Source organism: Streptopelia decaocto, assembly GCF_964273445.1.
Source record: "Streptopelia decaocto genome assembly, chromosome: 12".
Taxonomy (NCBI): domain Eukaryota; kingdom Metazoa; phylum Chordata; class Aves; order Columbiformes; family Columbidae; genus Streptopelia; species Streptopelia decaocto.
The window spans coordinates 16,377,572-16,392,562 of NC_138667.1; the positions used below are offsets into that span (position 1 = coordinate 16,377,572).

At 39.8% G+C, this 14,991-nt stretch overlaps 1 protein-coding gene across 2 annotated transcripts in view; it reads left to right on the forward strand.

Annotated features, from left to right (window-relative positions):
- Positions 1–14,991, forward strand: part of SLIT3 (slit guidance ligand 3) — a 482,015-nt gene that overhangs the window by 382,998 nt on the left and 84,026 nt on the right. For both annotated transcript variants that reach the window (XM_082064057.1, XM_082064056.1), the window contains 3 exons: positions 3,433–3,596; positions 5,752–5,884; positions 14,103–14,171. In XM_082064057.1, the coding sequence (XP_081920183.1) occupies positions 3,433–3,596; positions 5,752–5,884; positions 14,103–14,171 (366 nt within the window). The remainder of the gene's footprint in view (positions 1–3,432; positions 3,597–5,751; positions 5,885–14,102; positions 14,172–14,991) is intronic.

Sequence of the window (14,991 nt, forward strand, 5' to 3'; positions counted from 1 at the left end):
TTGTTAGCAGGTAGCCCACTTCCTTCTTTTGTTTCAACTGTGGATAGAGATTATTACAATATCTAGCAACAGCAATTAAAGCTGCTGCTAATTAGAATGGATTGCTTTGGCACTGACTTGTAATCACGTTGATCATAGCGAGTTCCTGGCTGTGTCTTAATGAAGAAGTTTGTTCTTTGACACATTTTCACTTGATGCTCGATCCACAGACTGGAGAAGGCGTGCTTCTGACTTCTTGAGACATTGATTTAAGGCCATTGTAATATTTCACATATGAATGCAAAATTCAGCTGTGTCCATTTCCTGGCAGCGCTCTGTTGTAGGTGGATATATGAGATGACAACGCTACTGAAGATAGATCGTATGACTGCTTTTCCTGTTCAGCCCACACTTTGTGAGTTAATCAGGATTTGTAATGACTTTTTTTTTTTTTGCATCTATTAATGTGAGCCAGAAATTCATACAACATTGAACATTTCCATTTTTATCTTGGCATATTTACAGCATTAAAAAATATTGCTCCTTTGGTTATTACTCTTTGTGAATCAGCCCCATTGATATTCTCAAAACACAGACAGCTCTGAAAATAATGCCCTGACTAATGGTTTTCAATAGAGGAAGAACATCTCCTTTGTAAGTTATTGTGAAAAAATAGCAGTTTTGTATGTTAGTAGTCAAAGTAGGTACTGTAGCATCCTAATTTGAAGTGGGCATATTTGCAAGCAGAACAGGTTTTGCATGAATTATTATTAAAATAGCTGCATGGAGCTAATGCCAGAGTGATAACTGGTTCATCAGAATGCGACACAATATTCTAGTATAAACTTAACCTGAACTCCAGGATGTATTTTCAGCCTAATTTCAACAATGTGTTTCAGCATGTTTTTCTAACAGGTCACTAGAATCCATTTAAATAGTTAATATTATGGCTTCTTTGTAATTTTTAAGAGACACTTGTAGTAGGATATGCATATTTCACTCCTCAAGACTTCTGTTCCCCTTTGATTTTAAAAATATGTCTATGTCCTTGAGTAAACACTTCTGGAGTTAATGTTAGTGCAACATCTTGGCTAAAAGTGTGACTGCTTTGCTTCTGTTTGAGTGGTTAAATCTCCCTCTTACATGTAGGAACTCTGATTACTAACTATGAATTTTTATAACAATCTGTCTGCCCAACATTACTGTTGATGATTTGAGAACTCCACTTGAATAGCCAAATTCCGAAATAAAGCTTTTGCAAATAATTGGCCTTTCTGGACTCTCAATTGCTTTTCCAGTGCAGTAGGGAATCTCTTATCCCACGTGATACTTCATAGAGAGCCTTGATCTTGCATTTTTTCCAGAAGGTGCATCATAGTTTTGCTGTGGATGTAGGGACGTGTATGAACTTCATACTACTTTAAAGCAAAAAAAATCACTGCCCTACAGCTGGACAAAGGACAACATTTAGATGTTGTTAAAATGGCAGGAAGACGTGTAATGCATGACAAGGCAAATTTGTCCTTTTTTTAATTTGAATTTCAAAACAGTAGATTTGTTTCTGTGTTTATTTTTGTTTTCTGTATGTATTCATTTTATATATAACAACTTCTTTCTTTCTTAGTTCCTAAGAAAAGCACGATCCGAATTCTAATCCAAGAGTTTAATAACTTAGATTATTTGTTAACCTCTGTTTGCCAAGAAGAAAATGAGGGTTTGAGGACAGTTATTGCTGCTCAGCTAGCAAGCAGTAACACATTATCAATGCAACCTCCCCTCTGTGTAAAGGGATAATTACTATTTTGATGCAAGCATTTTGTAGATTGAACATTTGAGTGTTTCGGAAAGTTCTTGATATGTCCCGATAAGATGCTCTCTAGATGTGCAAAATGTTCTTTACATTCAGAGCTGCTGTTTTTCCAGAAACCTGATTATGTACACCTGTTGTTTGTTTCCAATTGTGGATTATTTCATTCTAAAGATTTGAGTCACGGAAGTTGTTCTGTGAATATGATCTCACGCTCCTCCGTCAGTGGAACAAATGGCCTTTGAAGCATTGGTTCACTTAGCGTTGGAGGTTTAAACATTTGGTTTAAACACTCTGTTCATGCCAAAGTATGTCAGTATGGAAAATATACAAGGCATCCTGCATGTGGTCCCATTATGGATTAAAGAAAATGGAAAACAATTTTAAAAGAAAGTAACTAGAATTAGAATAATGCTTTCAGTGCTTTTCTCCACATTCAGTCTGAAAGCTCCTAAGTAATCTGTTTTCTCACGTTTATACAGCAAGTTAGCCTTGCCTTTGAATCCTGGTCAGCGTGAAATAGGTTGAGTATTTTTATTATTGAACGTTATGCTGAGTTTTCTCCCTCTACGCGATGTGCAAGACCCCTATGTAATTACCCACGCAGAGCTCCGGGCTATCACAGGGATTGCATTGTGCTGTGTTTCAGCGCCGAGAACAGCTGTAAATCATTTTGTGCCTATGTGATGTTGGCCTAGAACCCGTGTAATTTAGGAATTCATTTGGGTTTGTTTTCTTGCTGCCACACCTCAACTGTGCCATATGTTTTTGTGTTCAGCGCTATTGTTTTCTGAAGGAATTGCTTGGCTGAAAACCTAATGTGATTTGGGCTACATGTTTAGGTTTGCAAAAGTATGTCGCAAGGGAAGACTTACAAGGTCTTCAGCTATTTCACCTGCATTTGAAGAGCCTGTTTCTTTAAGGCCTTAATTTTTTTTGCCTTTAAGGTTTGCTGTGCTTTAGCAATTTCATTATTATCTTTTTTTCTGTACTACCAAAATAATAATTCTTGGACATATTCACATATGATGTGAGAATTCCATCCGTGTTGGTTTAGTTACTTAATTTTCCATACATGGGAATGTGGCAGCTCGTTTTTTTCTTTGAGGCAACCTCAAACCGGGGCTACTGATTCTCCCTGTCTGTGTTTGTAAGATAGCCGCCTTTTTTCATACCAGGGATATCAGCCTCTTTTCTTCATCTGAAATTAAGTCATAAAAAAGCTTACACAAAAATAATGGAGAGATGTTTAAGTACAGGACTCCAGAAAAAGGTTTTTTTCCACGATTCTCAGCACTAATTCCAGTTAGCTTAGAAAGACGGTTGCTCCAAATAACTGTCACCTTACACTCCTTACATTCAAAGGATCACAACCTATTAAGAAATAGAGATGAAATGCATGAGCGTATGGGCTTATAAACAAACACACACACACACATATATATGTTTTGGGGTTTTTTTTGTATTACAACCTTAGTTCTAGTATAAAACCTGCATAGACCTTCCCTGATCTGCAGAACAGAGGAGAATCTCACAGAAAGAGGTGGCAGGAAGGCACTTGGACTGGGAACCCGTCATCTTTCTGTAGTTACCTCAGTATTTCTGTACACTCATGTTTGATGCAATTTTGTCCCATTCCATTTCAGTAATTTGCTGGCCAACTCCTTTAACTGTAACTGCCACTTGGCCTGGCTGGGAAAATGGTTGAGGAAGAAGAGAATTGTCAGTGGAAATCCACGCTGCTTGAAACCCTTTTTCTTAAAGGATATTCCAATCCAAGATGTAGATGTCCAGGACTTCACCTGCGATGGTAAGAAAATCCCGTTTGATTTGGCATTTATGATAGTGCTGGCACTTCCGTGAGCACCTCCCTTCCTATCCAGCAATACAGCATGGTGAACGTTTCAGTTTAGTGATGAGGAAGACAGCCACCTAGAGCTGAAGATCCTTGTTCCCTAACAGGAGTTTGTTTTTATCCTTGATTCCCAGTTTCTGAATTTCTACACTCTACACCTAAATGTCACAATTAATTTATTATGGACAAATGCTCTGCTTCATATATTCCTGGTCCTTCCTCCCACTTCCTTATTCGTACACTTAGTTGACACTCTGATACCAGTGAGAATAGTACTTGCTTGGAAAGTCTTTTAGTTTTGGATGTTGTTCAGTTTCACCAATAACAGGTATGAATACAGGGAATTTAAAAAGCTTAGGTATGATTTGAAATGACTCAGTGATGTTTAATGCTTTGCTGGGTCCGTATAGGTTTAAAAAAAATCTTGACATTTCTTTCATTCTCCAGGTGGTTCTTTGTCTTCCGATCAAGCAGATTTTAGAGAAAATAGTAAGGAGAAATGTTGCCTGATGAATGCACTGCTAACTTGACTTGTAGGCTGTGATTGTCTGTGAAGACCAGACATGCTGGAGCTGCAGTTAGTCATACCTCTAAAGAGACCATGAGAGTGACAGAAGTTTCCTACTCAGAGTAGAAATTAATTCCTGTCCTAGTCGAGCAGACTGGCAACAGGCCCAGGTGCTTGGGCTCAGAGCTCAAGGGAGCCAAGTGTAGTCATTAAAGAGAAGTTTGCGTTTAGTTTAGGAGGAAAGAAGAGGAAATATCCTGGTCCACAAAATTACATTCCATGCTCGGGAGCTTTCTCTGTCACACAGTCGCTCAGGCAGCGGCGGTGACTGGAAGGTAGATGGTGGCAGGGTGTAAAACACAGCACAGAGGAAAATCGAATATGCTGAAGCAACGTGCTTTTTGTGCAGGTTTACGAAAGCCTTTGAATTCTGTTTCCAGACATTAAGCTCATTAAGCTCAGCAGGAGAGAAAAATTAAAAAATTCCCCCTGTTCTTCTGCAGGCTGGTCATGCTCCTCCGTCCCTCTGAATACAAACGATCCCCTACCCATACATTTATGGGTAATTTTGTTATCTCGTGTCAGGACTTCCAGTCTTATTGTTTGATCTCAATGCTCTTGGGTACAACCAGCAGAGAGAAGAAAGCAGCAGATCTGTCTCAATTAGTCCTTGCATCATTTCTTTCTTTTCAAGCGGCACAGGACGACAGCGGCCGTGTGCGCTGGGACTGCGGCGCCGGGTCTGCGGACTCCGGCTGCCTCTGCTCACCAGCCCTTGTGCGGTTCCTCTCCCTGTCATCTAGAGAACATGCCACTAAGTGTTTCCTTTCACATACATTGAGAGACTTCAACGTGCATTTGCCTTATGTTTTGCAAAGCCTGTTGCTTTTGGGGAAAATCCATGCTTTAATGTTTTTTCACTTCAAAGAGTTGGTTTGTTCTGCAGAAACCCTATTGTTCTTCAATTACAAGATTTAATCTGCTGTTTATGGAACTTTGAAACCGTTTTTGGAGAAAGTAGATATTTTTATGTGTGCGCAGATGGATTGCCAGCAGTTGGAAGTATGCTGCTCCGTTTGGGTTTTGCCTGCTTATCCTTGTCAAAAACAATGAGGTTTTACAACTCAGTTGATAAATGAACACCTAAAATTAACATCTAAAAATAACATCTAAAAGCTGAATTAAAAAAAACATCTTGTTAAAGCAGATAGTGGATATCATCTGCCTAGTTGAGTTTAAAGGTAGGGTTCTGGTCAAGTTCTCCATTTCAGCTAGTGCATTTGGGGGCAGGGGGAAAGGATTTGAGATTCACGTAACTGATGTTAGTGCGATTTCCAGAATTACAGAGAAGTTGATACTCCTTAGTAAAAAATATTTATTTAAAAATATTGCTATTCAGTTTTTGAACTGTTGTTCGTGTTGCCTAAATAACCTGTAAGAAGGCGGGTTGATCCAAAGCATTGGATCTCCTTTAAAATCCTGGCATGGTCCCCATGGCTTCCAGGGTGTCCCTCCTGGGCCCTCGTAAGCAGTTATCTACCAAGCGCACAACATCGGGCTGTAAAACTGATTTCCTAACGCCCTGTTTCTCCCCCTGTGCAGGTAACGATGAAAGCAGCTGCTTGCTTTCCCCTCCTTGTCCTTCCCAGTGTACCTGCGTGGACTCGGTGGTTCGGTGCAGCAACAAAGGGCTGCGGATATTGCCCAAAGGAATTCCCAAAGACGTGACCGAGCTGTAAGTTCCCTTTTACACAGCTCCTTCCGCGAGAAGTTCATGAAATTACATCATAGTGAGGCTTTGTAGGGCCTTGGGGGTTTTGCCTTGTAGTGACTGGTGTTTTGGTGCTTTCCATATGTTTTGACTGTTATTTTTGTACTTCTTTGTCCCTTGACTGAATACATTGCACCGTAATGGGAACAGAGTTTATCCCTGTGTCCATTAATTCTCTATGTAGGGAACAGATGCGTATATTAGTATCAAATAATCCTGCAGTGCTTCTGAGCAGCCTAAACTCAGAACAGGCAGTTTGAAAGGATGATGAAAACATGTTCCTGACTTATGCAGCTGTGAGCTAATTATCCTCTGAGGAAAGAAAAAGAGAAAGAAAAAGGAAAAGAAAAAGAAAGAGAAAAAGAAAAATAAAGAGAAAAAGAAAGGAAAAATGAAAGAAAGCCAGTGGTGGAAACAAACAATTAATTCTTTTCTCCAAACCTCATGAGATGTCTAAAATAACAGATAATTAGATTAAATTGTAAGGTAAATTCATCCTAGTTGAGAACCATCTTTCTAGTTGTCTTTTTGTCCACCTCTTGCTATGACTTTACAGTGGATTTTGGTTCTTTCCATGGAAAGAATATACACTGGTAGAACTGCCTGGCTTAAACAATTGGTAATAGAAATACTGAGCTGTTTTCCCTTTCTCATTGAATCTGTCCCAGGTGAGTCTTGTTACAATGTCATCAATGTTTCTATGTGAAAATAATTGGTTAAGTTAGCTGGTAACTTCTCTGAATTTTGTAATGAACTAAAACCTGATTCTGCTGGTTTTCAGTATCTAGAAGTGTTTTTACTATTTAGTAACAAGACAGCTGATGAATGAGATACACTTAGTTTTACTCCCTTTGCAATGCGAGGACGGGGTTTGCCCTGTTTCTTACCAGTGGTGTAGTCAAATACAAGACTGTTGCTGAATGAGGAGTGTACTGAGAGTGTCTGTCATAACTGAAGTGACAATGGAAATTTTGCATTAATGAATGCACATCCTTGGAACGCTGTTAGCCAGGGCATGGTTAATTATGGTTTGAATTAAAATCCAAGTCCAGGCCTGTATTCCCTTATATATTGCTATCAGTGATAAAAAGTCTGCAAGGTGGTTTCTGCTCTGTTCTTGTTCAGGTTTCATTGCATTCAAATATGACTTGCCAACAATAAGATACCACAGATGTTACTATGATTGTCACTGCCCCACTGAGGAATTTTTAGGTTTAAATTTTGCATTTTTTTTTAATGATACTTTCTGATACACTGACAACATAACTTTCACAGAATGAGTGAAATTAATCTCACATTCTCGAAAACTGCCATCTTTCTTAAGCTGTTTCTTGGCAAATGAGTCAGTAGCCTGGAACTGAACAGTTTGAGTTCACAGGAGCTGACGTGACTTGTCTTCTTCAGTAGGAGCCTCTTGGCTGTGCGAGCCTCTAGTTTGCCTTTCTGCTTTCAGTCCAGAAATGTGTCAGCAGAACAGTCAGCTTTGGACTGGCTGGCTCTGAATATTTCATGTTCTGCAAATATAACCTTGAAACTGTCCCAGCTGTCTCAAAATTCAGTCCTGATCTCACTCTCTTCTCAACCAACATAAACTGAGCTCCTTATTTGTATCTGTACCAAAAGATGAGCTGCAGGTACTGAAGCTACAAATGTTGGTAGCCCACAGCTCCCTCCCTGCAGGAGGCCTGAACGGTGATATGATGCAGGGGAGCATTTTAGAGTAATTTTTTTTGACATTTATAAGCTTCCATTATTGATATATTCCTTCACAAGGCATATTAGCCGCAGTGCGTTTTATTAAGCGGCAGTGTGTTTCTTAAACCAGACAGCATGGTTTAAGGGGAAGAACTGCCGTGTATCTAGATAAACCAGTCTGTTACAGCTGAATATAACCTTCTCAGAACTTCTTTTACGTTCTTTTAGAGGTCTTAAAACAGGAATTCTTTCATTGTAACAGGTATTAAATAGCAATGTGCAAAAAATTAACATACCTCTTGCACAGGCCCATAGGGAAAATAGTACCCCTCGCTGGGTCAGATTTCACTGTATGTAAGCTCAGCAAAAGGATCACCAGCAATGTTTTATTACATGGTGGACTGAAGACATAGGCTCGCTCCTTCCAACTTTGTTCTTGAGTTTCTCTTTTGGATTGTATATACACAAAGCATGTGAAAACCATTATCTCCTTCGTATTTAGAGCTTGGAATGACAGGAGACATCCCTGTGTTTGGTTTGTACCCCCCTTGGGAGGAGGGATTACCTTGGCAGGGAGGCTCCCATCTAGAATAGAGTTGAAAAGATCACTAAGTTTCCTGGCTTTTTAGAGGGATGATGATGCAAGAAGTTTCTATTTCCCAGTGATTCCTTCACAAAACCCCATCATCATGGGCAAGCCTCCTTACAGTTTCCTGGGAATAGGGAAATATGTTGTTTCTTCCAAATTCCTTTGCTGTATATTTACGTACTGCTGACATTTTTTCCCACTGTTTGCTTGCTCTGAAGAGAAGCCTTGGGTTTTTCTAACATACTCAGTTTTCTAGTCCAGATGTTCAGAAGTAAAATGTTCATGCAACGAGCTAGTTTGGAACTTAGCTTTGCTGCTGGTTAGTGTTTTAGGCTTCCCTTCTTTTCTTCTTATTTCCTCCTCCCCCCAGTCGATATGAACTAAGTTTCCCATGCTCTTTATTTTTTTTACATACTACGTCTGTGTGTGAATGCTATTTTTTTTTTTTAAACAAAAGTATAGTCTATTTCTAATAAAGTCTTATCTGATGGCATCCAGCTGCTTTTATGGACCTACAGCAAATAATATTTTGCACTGGGGAAAAACATTGGGAGGCAGTAATGTGGCCGGCATGTGCATAAGCTGTAACATAATGAGTGTGGTGTATTTTAGAATAAATATGTACTAATCATGTCATCTCTAGACTCCAAATGTTATCATGACACTGAGCTATATGATAGCACAGATAGGTTGGTTAGGAAAATCTGCCTCCATGCATCATTGTTAATGTTTATTTTTCTTGCCATTTATAATAACACACATTAATATTTGCGTTACTTTTGCTATGTCTCTTTCTCTCACAAACATTTTCTCTCCCATTTGGGTTCATGTGGCCTGCAAGCCCATTCAGTTCACAGCCCTGCAGTTTTCCCAAGTGCTGACCTGCTCACCAGCACAGGGATCCCACTGAACTCATTTAGCTCTTTATTCCCCACCTCTAGTTTGCTGCCTCTTGCTGCCTTGGCCTTAGCACGGCACCTTTATTCAACTGAATCCCCAGCTGCCAAGATGATTTTGGCAATTGCTTTCCATGCATTTGCTGCCACGTGTACTTGGAGGTATTTGCCACCGATCTCAACCCTTCTTTCTGTCTTCCAAGGCACTTGTGATTTCTCTTGACTCGTAACTACAAATAGTGGCTCACACCTGGGCCATGCAGACTGATGCAATAAATATGCTCTAAGCAGTTAGTTATGATGCATGTAGAAGATTGTAACAATTTAGTGCCGTTTTTCAGCGTGCCTGGGTTGCCGTTGATCAAAGGGATAACTCTGAAGTGAGATATCGGATGAAAATCATCTGCTTCAGAATGCTTTTGCTTGTCTGGCAATCTGCACTGCTTCATGCACTGACCCCTAACACAGACTTCAGCGAATTTTCCTTTGAAAATAAAATAGAGAAACAATTTAGACCAAAGCTTAGGCTTACGTGGTCCTGTGTCATAAAAGGTTTTACAGCCGGCTTAATTCACTGCGGAGGAAAACTCTCCCATCAAGAGAATAGATAGTTCTGCAGAAGGATATTTTAGTTGCAGCTGAAGTACACGACTTAAATCTGTATTTCAAATCTGTTTAGAAAAAGTAAATAGTATCAATACTGTCAAATAAGGTGTTCAGAGACTGGTGAAGTGTGGGTACATATTGGAAAGGCGACTTTAGCACTCAGAGAGGTACGTCTAACTTTAGGGCCTTCAATTTTCTGCCAAACACAGTCATGTTTCTGCGTGTCAAACCTGTAGGCTGTTGTCTGATGTATAAATGCAGGAAAATCCAGAGTCTAAATTTGCCAAACTTAAAAAGGATCAAGATCCAGCTTTGTACCTACATCCAGACTTGAATTTTATTTCCTCCCTAAGAAACTGTAATTGAAGCTCTTAACATTCATGCTTTGCAGATATGTTTCATCTTTCACAATCCAATGCTCTTCTAGATCATCATTTTTAGGAAATGAAAGTTGCTTAAAAATTTTAGGATGTGGGATACCTGCATTAAAAAGACTAAACTTAATTTTAGAGCTGCATTAAATTGTTGAGTATCATCTCTTTTTTTAATGTAACATTCTATATGAAATATTAAATTAAAGAAGGCTTTGTGCCTTTTCAATTACTGCTTGAGAACTGATTTCTCTCTCCAGTTTCTTCTCCTAGCACAGATGGCCGCTGTGAGCTTGACTTTATGGCTGAATAGACATTTCAGTGAAAAAAAAAGGTTCCAAGTGATTCAAATTGTTACATGACGCTTTGGCACCTTGTGCTGGTTATATCACCTCCAATCCAAGTGGTTTCAGTATAAAAATAGACAAGTTGGAAAAAGAACAGCTGTCATCTTTTCTGCAGAGTTTTGAATGTTCTGTATGCGCTGGGAGTGTGTGCGGAAGGTGCTGGATGAGCCCTGGGGCTTCTGCGGGAACCGGAGCGCGGCGTGACCGTGTTCTTTTCAGTTTTGGCTCTGGTAACTGCTTATTGGTTATAAGTCATGATTGAGACTTCAGGCTCAGTTTGATGTATTAAACTATAGAGTCTAGAGACTTCTGGAAGCAAATGAGGTTGTTTTGGATACTAGTCAGCATGTCTGTGTTAAGGCAGCTGACACCCACTCTTCACTCTGTGTATTAATAACTTGACTCTGAGCATTAAAATCAGACATATAGTTTTTTCATTCATGCCAGAATGACTTTGCATACCAGATGCCACGTACATCTTCTTACTTTGGGTAAGGAGGGAAAAGAATTCAAAATACAGTCTTCCCTCCGCATCGTTCTGTTGTGGTTTGGGTTGTTTGGGCAGGGTGTCTGTAGCTTCATCCAGGTTTATTTGTTTATATATACGTATACATAATTACACAGAGTTTTGTAACTGTAATTGTTCCTCACTATGTCCCCTGGCCCACTCTGAGCAGCTCACCTGCAGCAAAGGGTTTCTTCTCATGTTGCCGCTCAGATCCTCCTGATTCTTGCCTTGCTCTTATGCCCTAAAAGCTCCCATTATTTCAAATTCCTTTCACTTAAATGTGCTTTAAAAATGAATGCCTTTTGCTTGGAAAATATTGCCACTCTTTGTATAATGTGCTGACAGGTTTAACAGTGGTGAATTGTTCTTATGCATGTACGAAAAGCATATAATCAGTAATTTTTCCATGTAAAATTGTATTTGTTCAGAAATTGTACCACTGGTATAAGTATTGCAGCTTTCTGCTAGCGCATTTCTATAACCATCAAATTGCATGCAGTACAAATCCAAAGCTATTCAAAGCAGATCCTCTGTAGAGTTTATCTCTAGGGGTCTGTGTTAGCTGAGTAATGAAGCACTGGATTAAAATGTGCACCCTTGACTTCTGATTGCACCAGAAAGCAAAACAGGGGGGAAGAACCTGGCCAGTCATCATCACTTTGTTCAAATTTCAGGCTGTTTTATATTGGGATCAACAGGAGAATATCCTGAAAATATATTTCTAAAGTTTTCAACACGTTGCAAGAGCCCAGTCTCCTTTCCTAAAGGAAAATCAGATATAGCTTCCAAATACATAATACATGACCTGCTTTTGATTTCCTTTGGAAATCCTTTGGATTTTGCACTTGGAATAAACACTGGAGCCTTAACACACCGTCATGCGTGGGTTTAAGATTTGTGACTTTCTGGGGTGAAAGAGAAGGTGCAGACTCCCCGTGACTTATTGCATCCATAGCAAACCATGGCTGGGGAAATGAGACATGGTTTGCCCTCTTTAAATAGTAACACATGTGATTGATTTCTGAGGATCTTCTATGTAATTTGTGGTGTGAATTCTCCAAGGAACTCCATTTTCAAAATAATTTATATCAAATTTAGTCAAAATGAAGCAAGTGACTTTACACTTGCAGACTATGAATATCCACGGGAGGTGTTAATGTGGCATAACTAACCCGTGCTCTGGTTTGTGATAATCTGCACCAGCACAGCAGCCGTCACGATTTTGCGAGAGCTAACTGTTTGATGTCCAACACTGTCACTCGATGCTTGTGACCTTTGTGAATGGAGAGATTAATTTGTTCAATAGGTTTTTTTCATTAAGGAATGATTTTGCTTTTGGTTAAAAATTCAAAAGCCTGTAGTCCCAGTTGTCCAGCCTAATTTTAAGCAGGAACCAGATCGGCTCCAGTGCGTGCTCTAAGGTGACCCTGCCGTGCTGGGATCCTGTGCGCAGGCAGGATGGATAAACGTGGGACTGGGGAGGTTTGGTTGGAATAGTTCAGTTGAAAAGAGAACCGAAGCAGCAGAAAGGGCATAATGCTGAAATAGAAGCCAGGGGGAAGAATAACATGTGACAGTTAATAAAATGTTTTATGTAAAAATTCTGGTAGTGTTTATAGATTTTATTTTTAAATGGTGTAAAAATAAAGTTTGTGGGAAAATTTTCTTGGATTTAGTTTACACAAATATCTCTGTGTTGTTACAGTCAATGTAGAGAAGGAACATATAGCACAGTAATAATCTATTATTATTGTTGTTTGCTATAGTAAATGCAGAACAAGGAGGTTTGTTGCCAAAGAAAAGGAAATTGTATGTGTGGGATAAAAAGTTTTAACATGATTATCGGATCATATTTGCAGGAGAGGAGGTAGCACATTCAGTGTTCCGGTGGCTGTGGGCTGCATTTCCTGGCTATGCTTGATTGTCTTTCAAAACATCCCACATCAATTGCATTGCCCCATGTCTACCTTAAGAAAAATCCCCCAAAGTATCTTGTAAGAAAGAGAAATATCATCTTTTATGCTCAGCTGAGGAGGGAGAAGTGCTTTCCTCCTCCATAGTACTTGCTGAGAAGGTTGGATGTGCAGATGTCTGGAGAATCACCTTGGCAGTGTCATGGGACCCCAGTGGTCAATGTCCATTGGAGCCTTGTTATTTTGGTATCTTCCAGGGATGCAGTTTCAGCCAAAAGCCAAGGGTAAGGAAGAGAACTCCAGCTCTGTCTCCAGTATTTTGTGCTAACCAGGAAAAGCCCCATGTGTCGTCGCTAGCACACGTCAGCTGTGGTCTGGAGTACCTGTGCTGTCTTCCAGGCAAACTTTTGGAAAATGTTATATTTGTTCAGGGTTCTTCCCTTGGTTACTGAATGTTCTTGTTTCTTCAGTGGAGAAAAACTGCAAAATACAGGCACCGTATGAGCACCCAGGATTATCCCAAAAGGCTTTAGCCCTACTGTGTGTGTGTCTGAATAGAGACACATTCAGTGCCGTCTCAAACAACTTCCACTCTGGAAACACAAGCTATTTTATTAAATGCACTCAGTGCTTGTATTCAAGGAGAACTTGGTCTTTGGTCTTCGATTCATACCAAGTTTTCCTCCTGTACCAGCGTACTTCGAAAAGGGAAGGTGAGGAGGGTGTATGTGCCATGGTAGGAATTGCTGTAATGGATGTGGTGTCAAACTGATGGATGTTTGTGTTGACACTGGAATAAATGAGACTTTTTGCAGTGCAGCTCCTCTTCCACTTCTGGCTGTACATGGGACTTACATGCACAAGACAAAAACTTTCCTAACAGGGTTAATCAGCCCTCAGCATTATTATAGAAACTTGTTAAAGGTGTCTATGAGTTCAGGGCACAGGCTCCGCATTTTTTCTCCCCTTCTCCAGCTGCTGTCATAGAAGCACCAGATGGTCATTTCTGTTTGCTGTAGGCCAGAGATCCGTATTTCACTTCCAAGTCTTTTAAAAAAAAAGGCAATAAGCTATCGTCATGCTTTGCATTTTGGATAATTCACTTTTAAAAGGGAAACTGTTAAAAAATTCCAAGCAATGAATCAAAGATAATTCCCTTATTGACTGAGTTTATCTTTTCCTCATTCATCCTGCAGACTGAGTGACAGGAGTTCTTGTTAACATGTTTGTGTAATTGTCAAATCTGACTTTTTTCAGATACCTGGAAGGAAACCATCTGACTGCTGTGCCAAAGGGGCTCTCCGCCTTCAGACACCTGACGCTGATGTAAGAAACACACAGTTTCAATGTCAAGAAAATTGCGTTACGCTTTCTGCACTGTGTTGTAGGTGGAACAGAAATAATTAGTATTTGGGGGGGTAAACAGACTTCTGTAATTTGAATTTGGAAAGAATGTCACAGTGGCCACTGCTGCCAGAAAGTGTTCATAAAGAGTGAGGTGACTGAGGGCACCAGAGAGCCTGTTCCAGGCTCCCACGGAGCCTCTGTTACGGCTTCGCTTGGCAGATTTATCTGTGCGAAGCTGTAAAGGTCATTAACAGAGGAGCCGGCGTTCATTTGCTCTAGGTGAGGCAGTATTTATAATACTGAGGCAATGAAAATTTGCATAGCTGTTTCTGCTATGAACAGCGATACAGGTAGACTCAACCAGACTTTTTTTCAGTCAATTGCTCCCTGAAATACACAAGAGTGAAATTTCTTGGCTGGACTATTTATCAGAAATTTTCAAATGCTGTTCGAATCAGCTGTGGATACTCAAGTCAAATGGGCAGAACAACCTCACACAGAAACAACGTGGAAAGAAAACTGGCATCCTCTGTTTTAAAACAGTCTCTTGTTTGGAAGTGTATCTGATTTTGTTTTTCAAGGGAGAGCAACAACAAAACAAAATGTTCTGTTTGCGCCTAAAATGCTTTCGTAAATGAAAAATGAAATTTTGTTCTAATAGCTGTCAATGTGAAAAGCAGATGGAAATGGAATGCCTATAATAAATTGCAAAGCAAGTTGGTACAGCAAATATTCACCCATGCTTTTATCATCTATTATTAATAATTTATCCTTCTTCAAAAATTTTGCTTGCATTCAC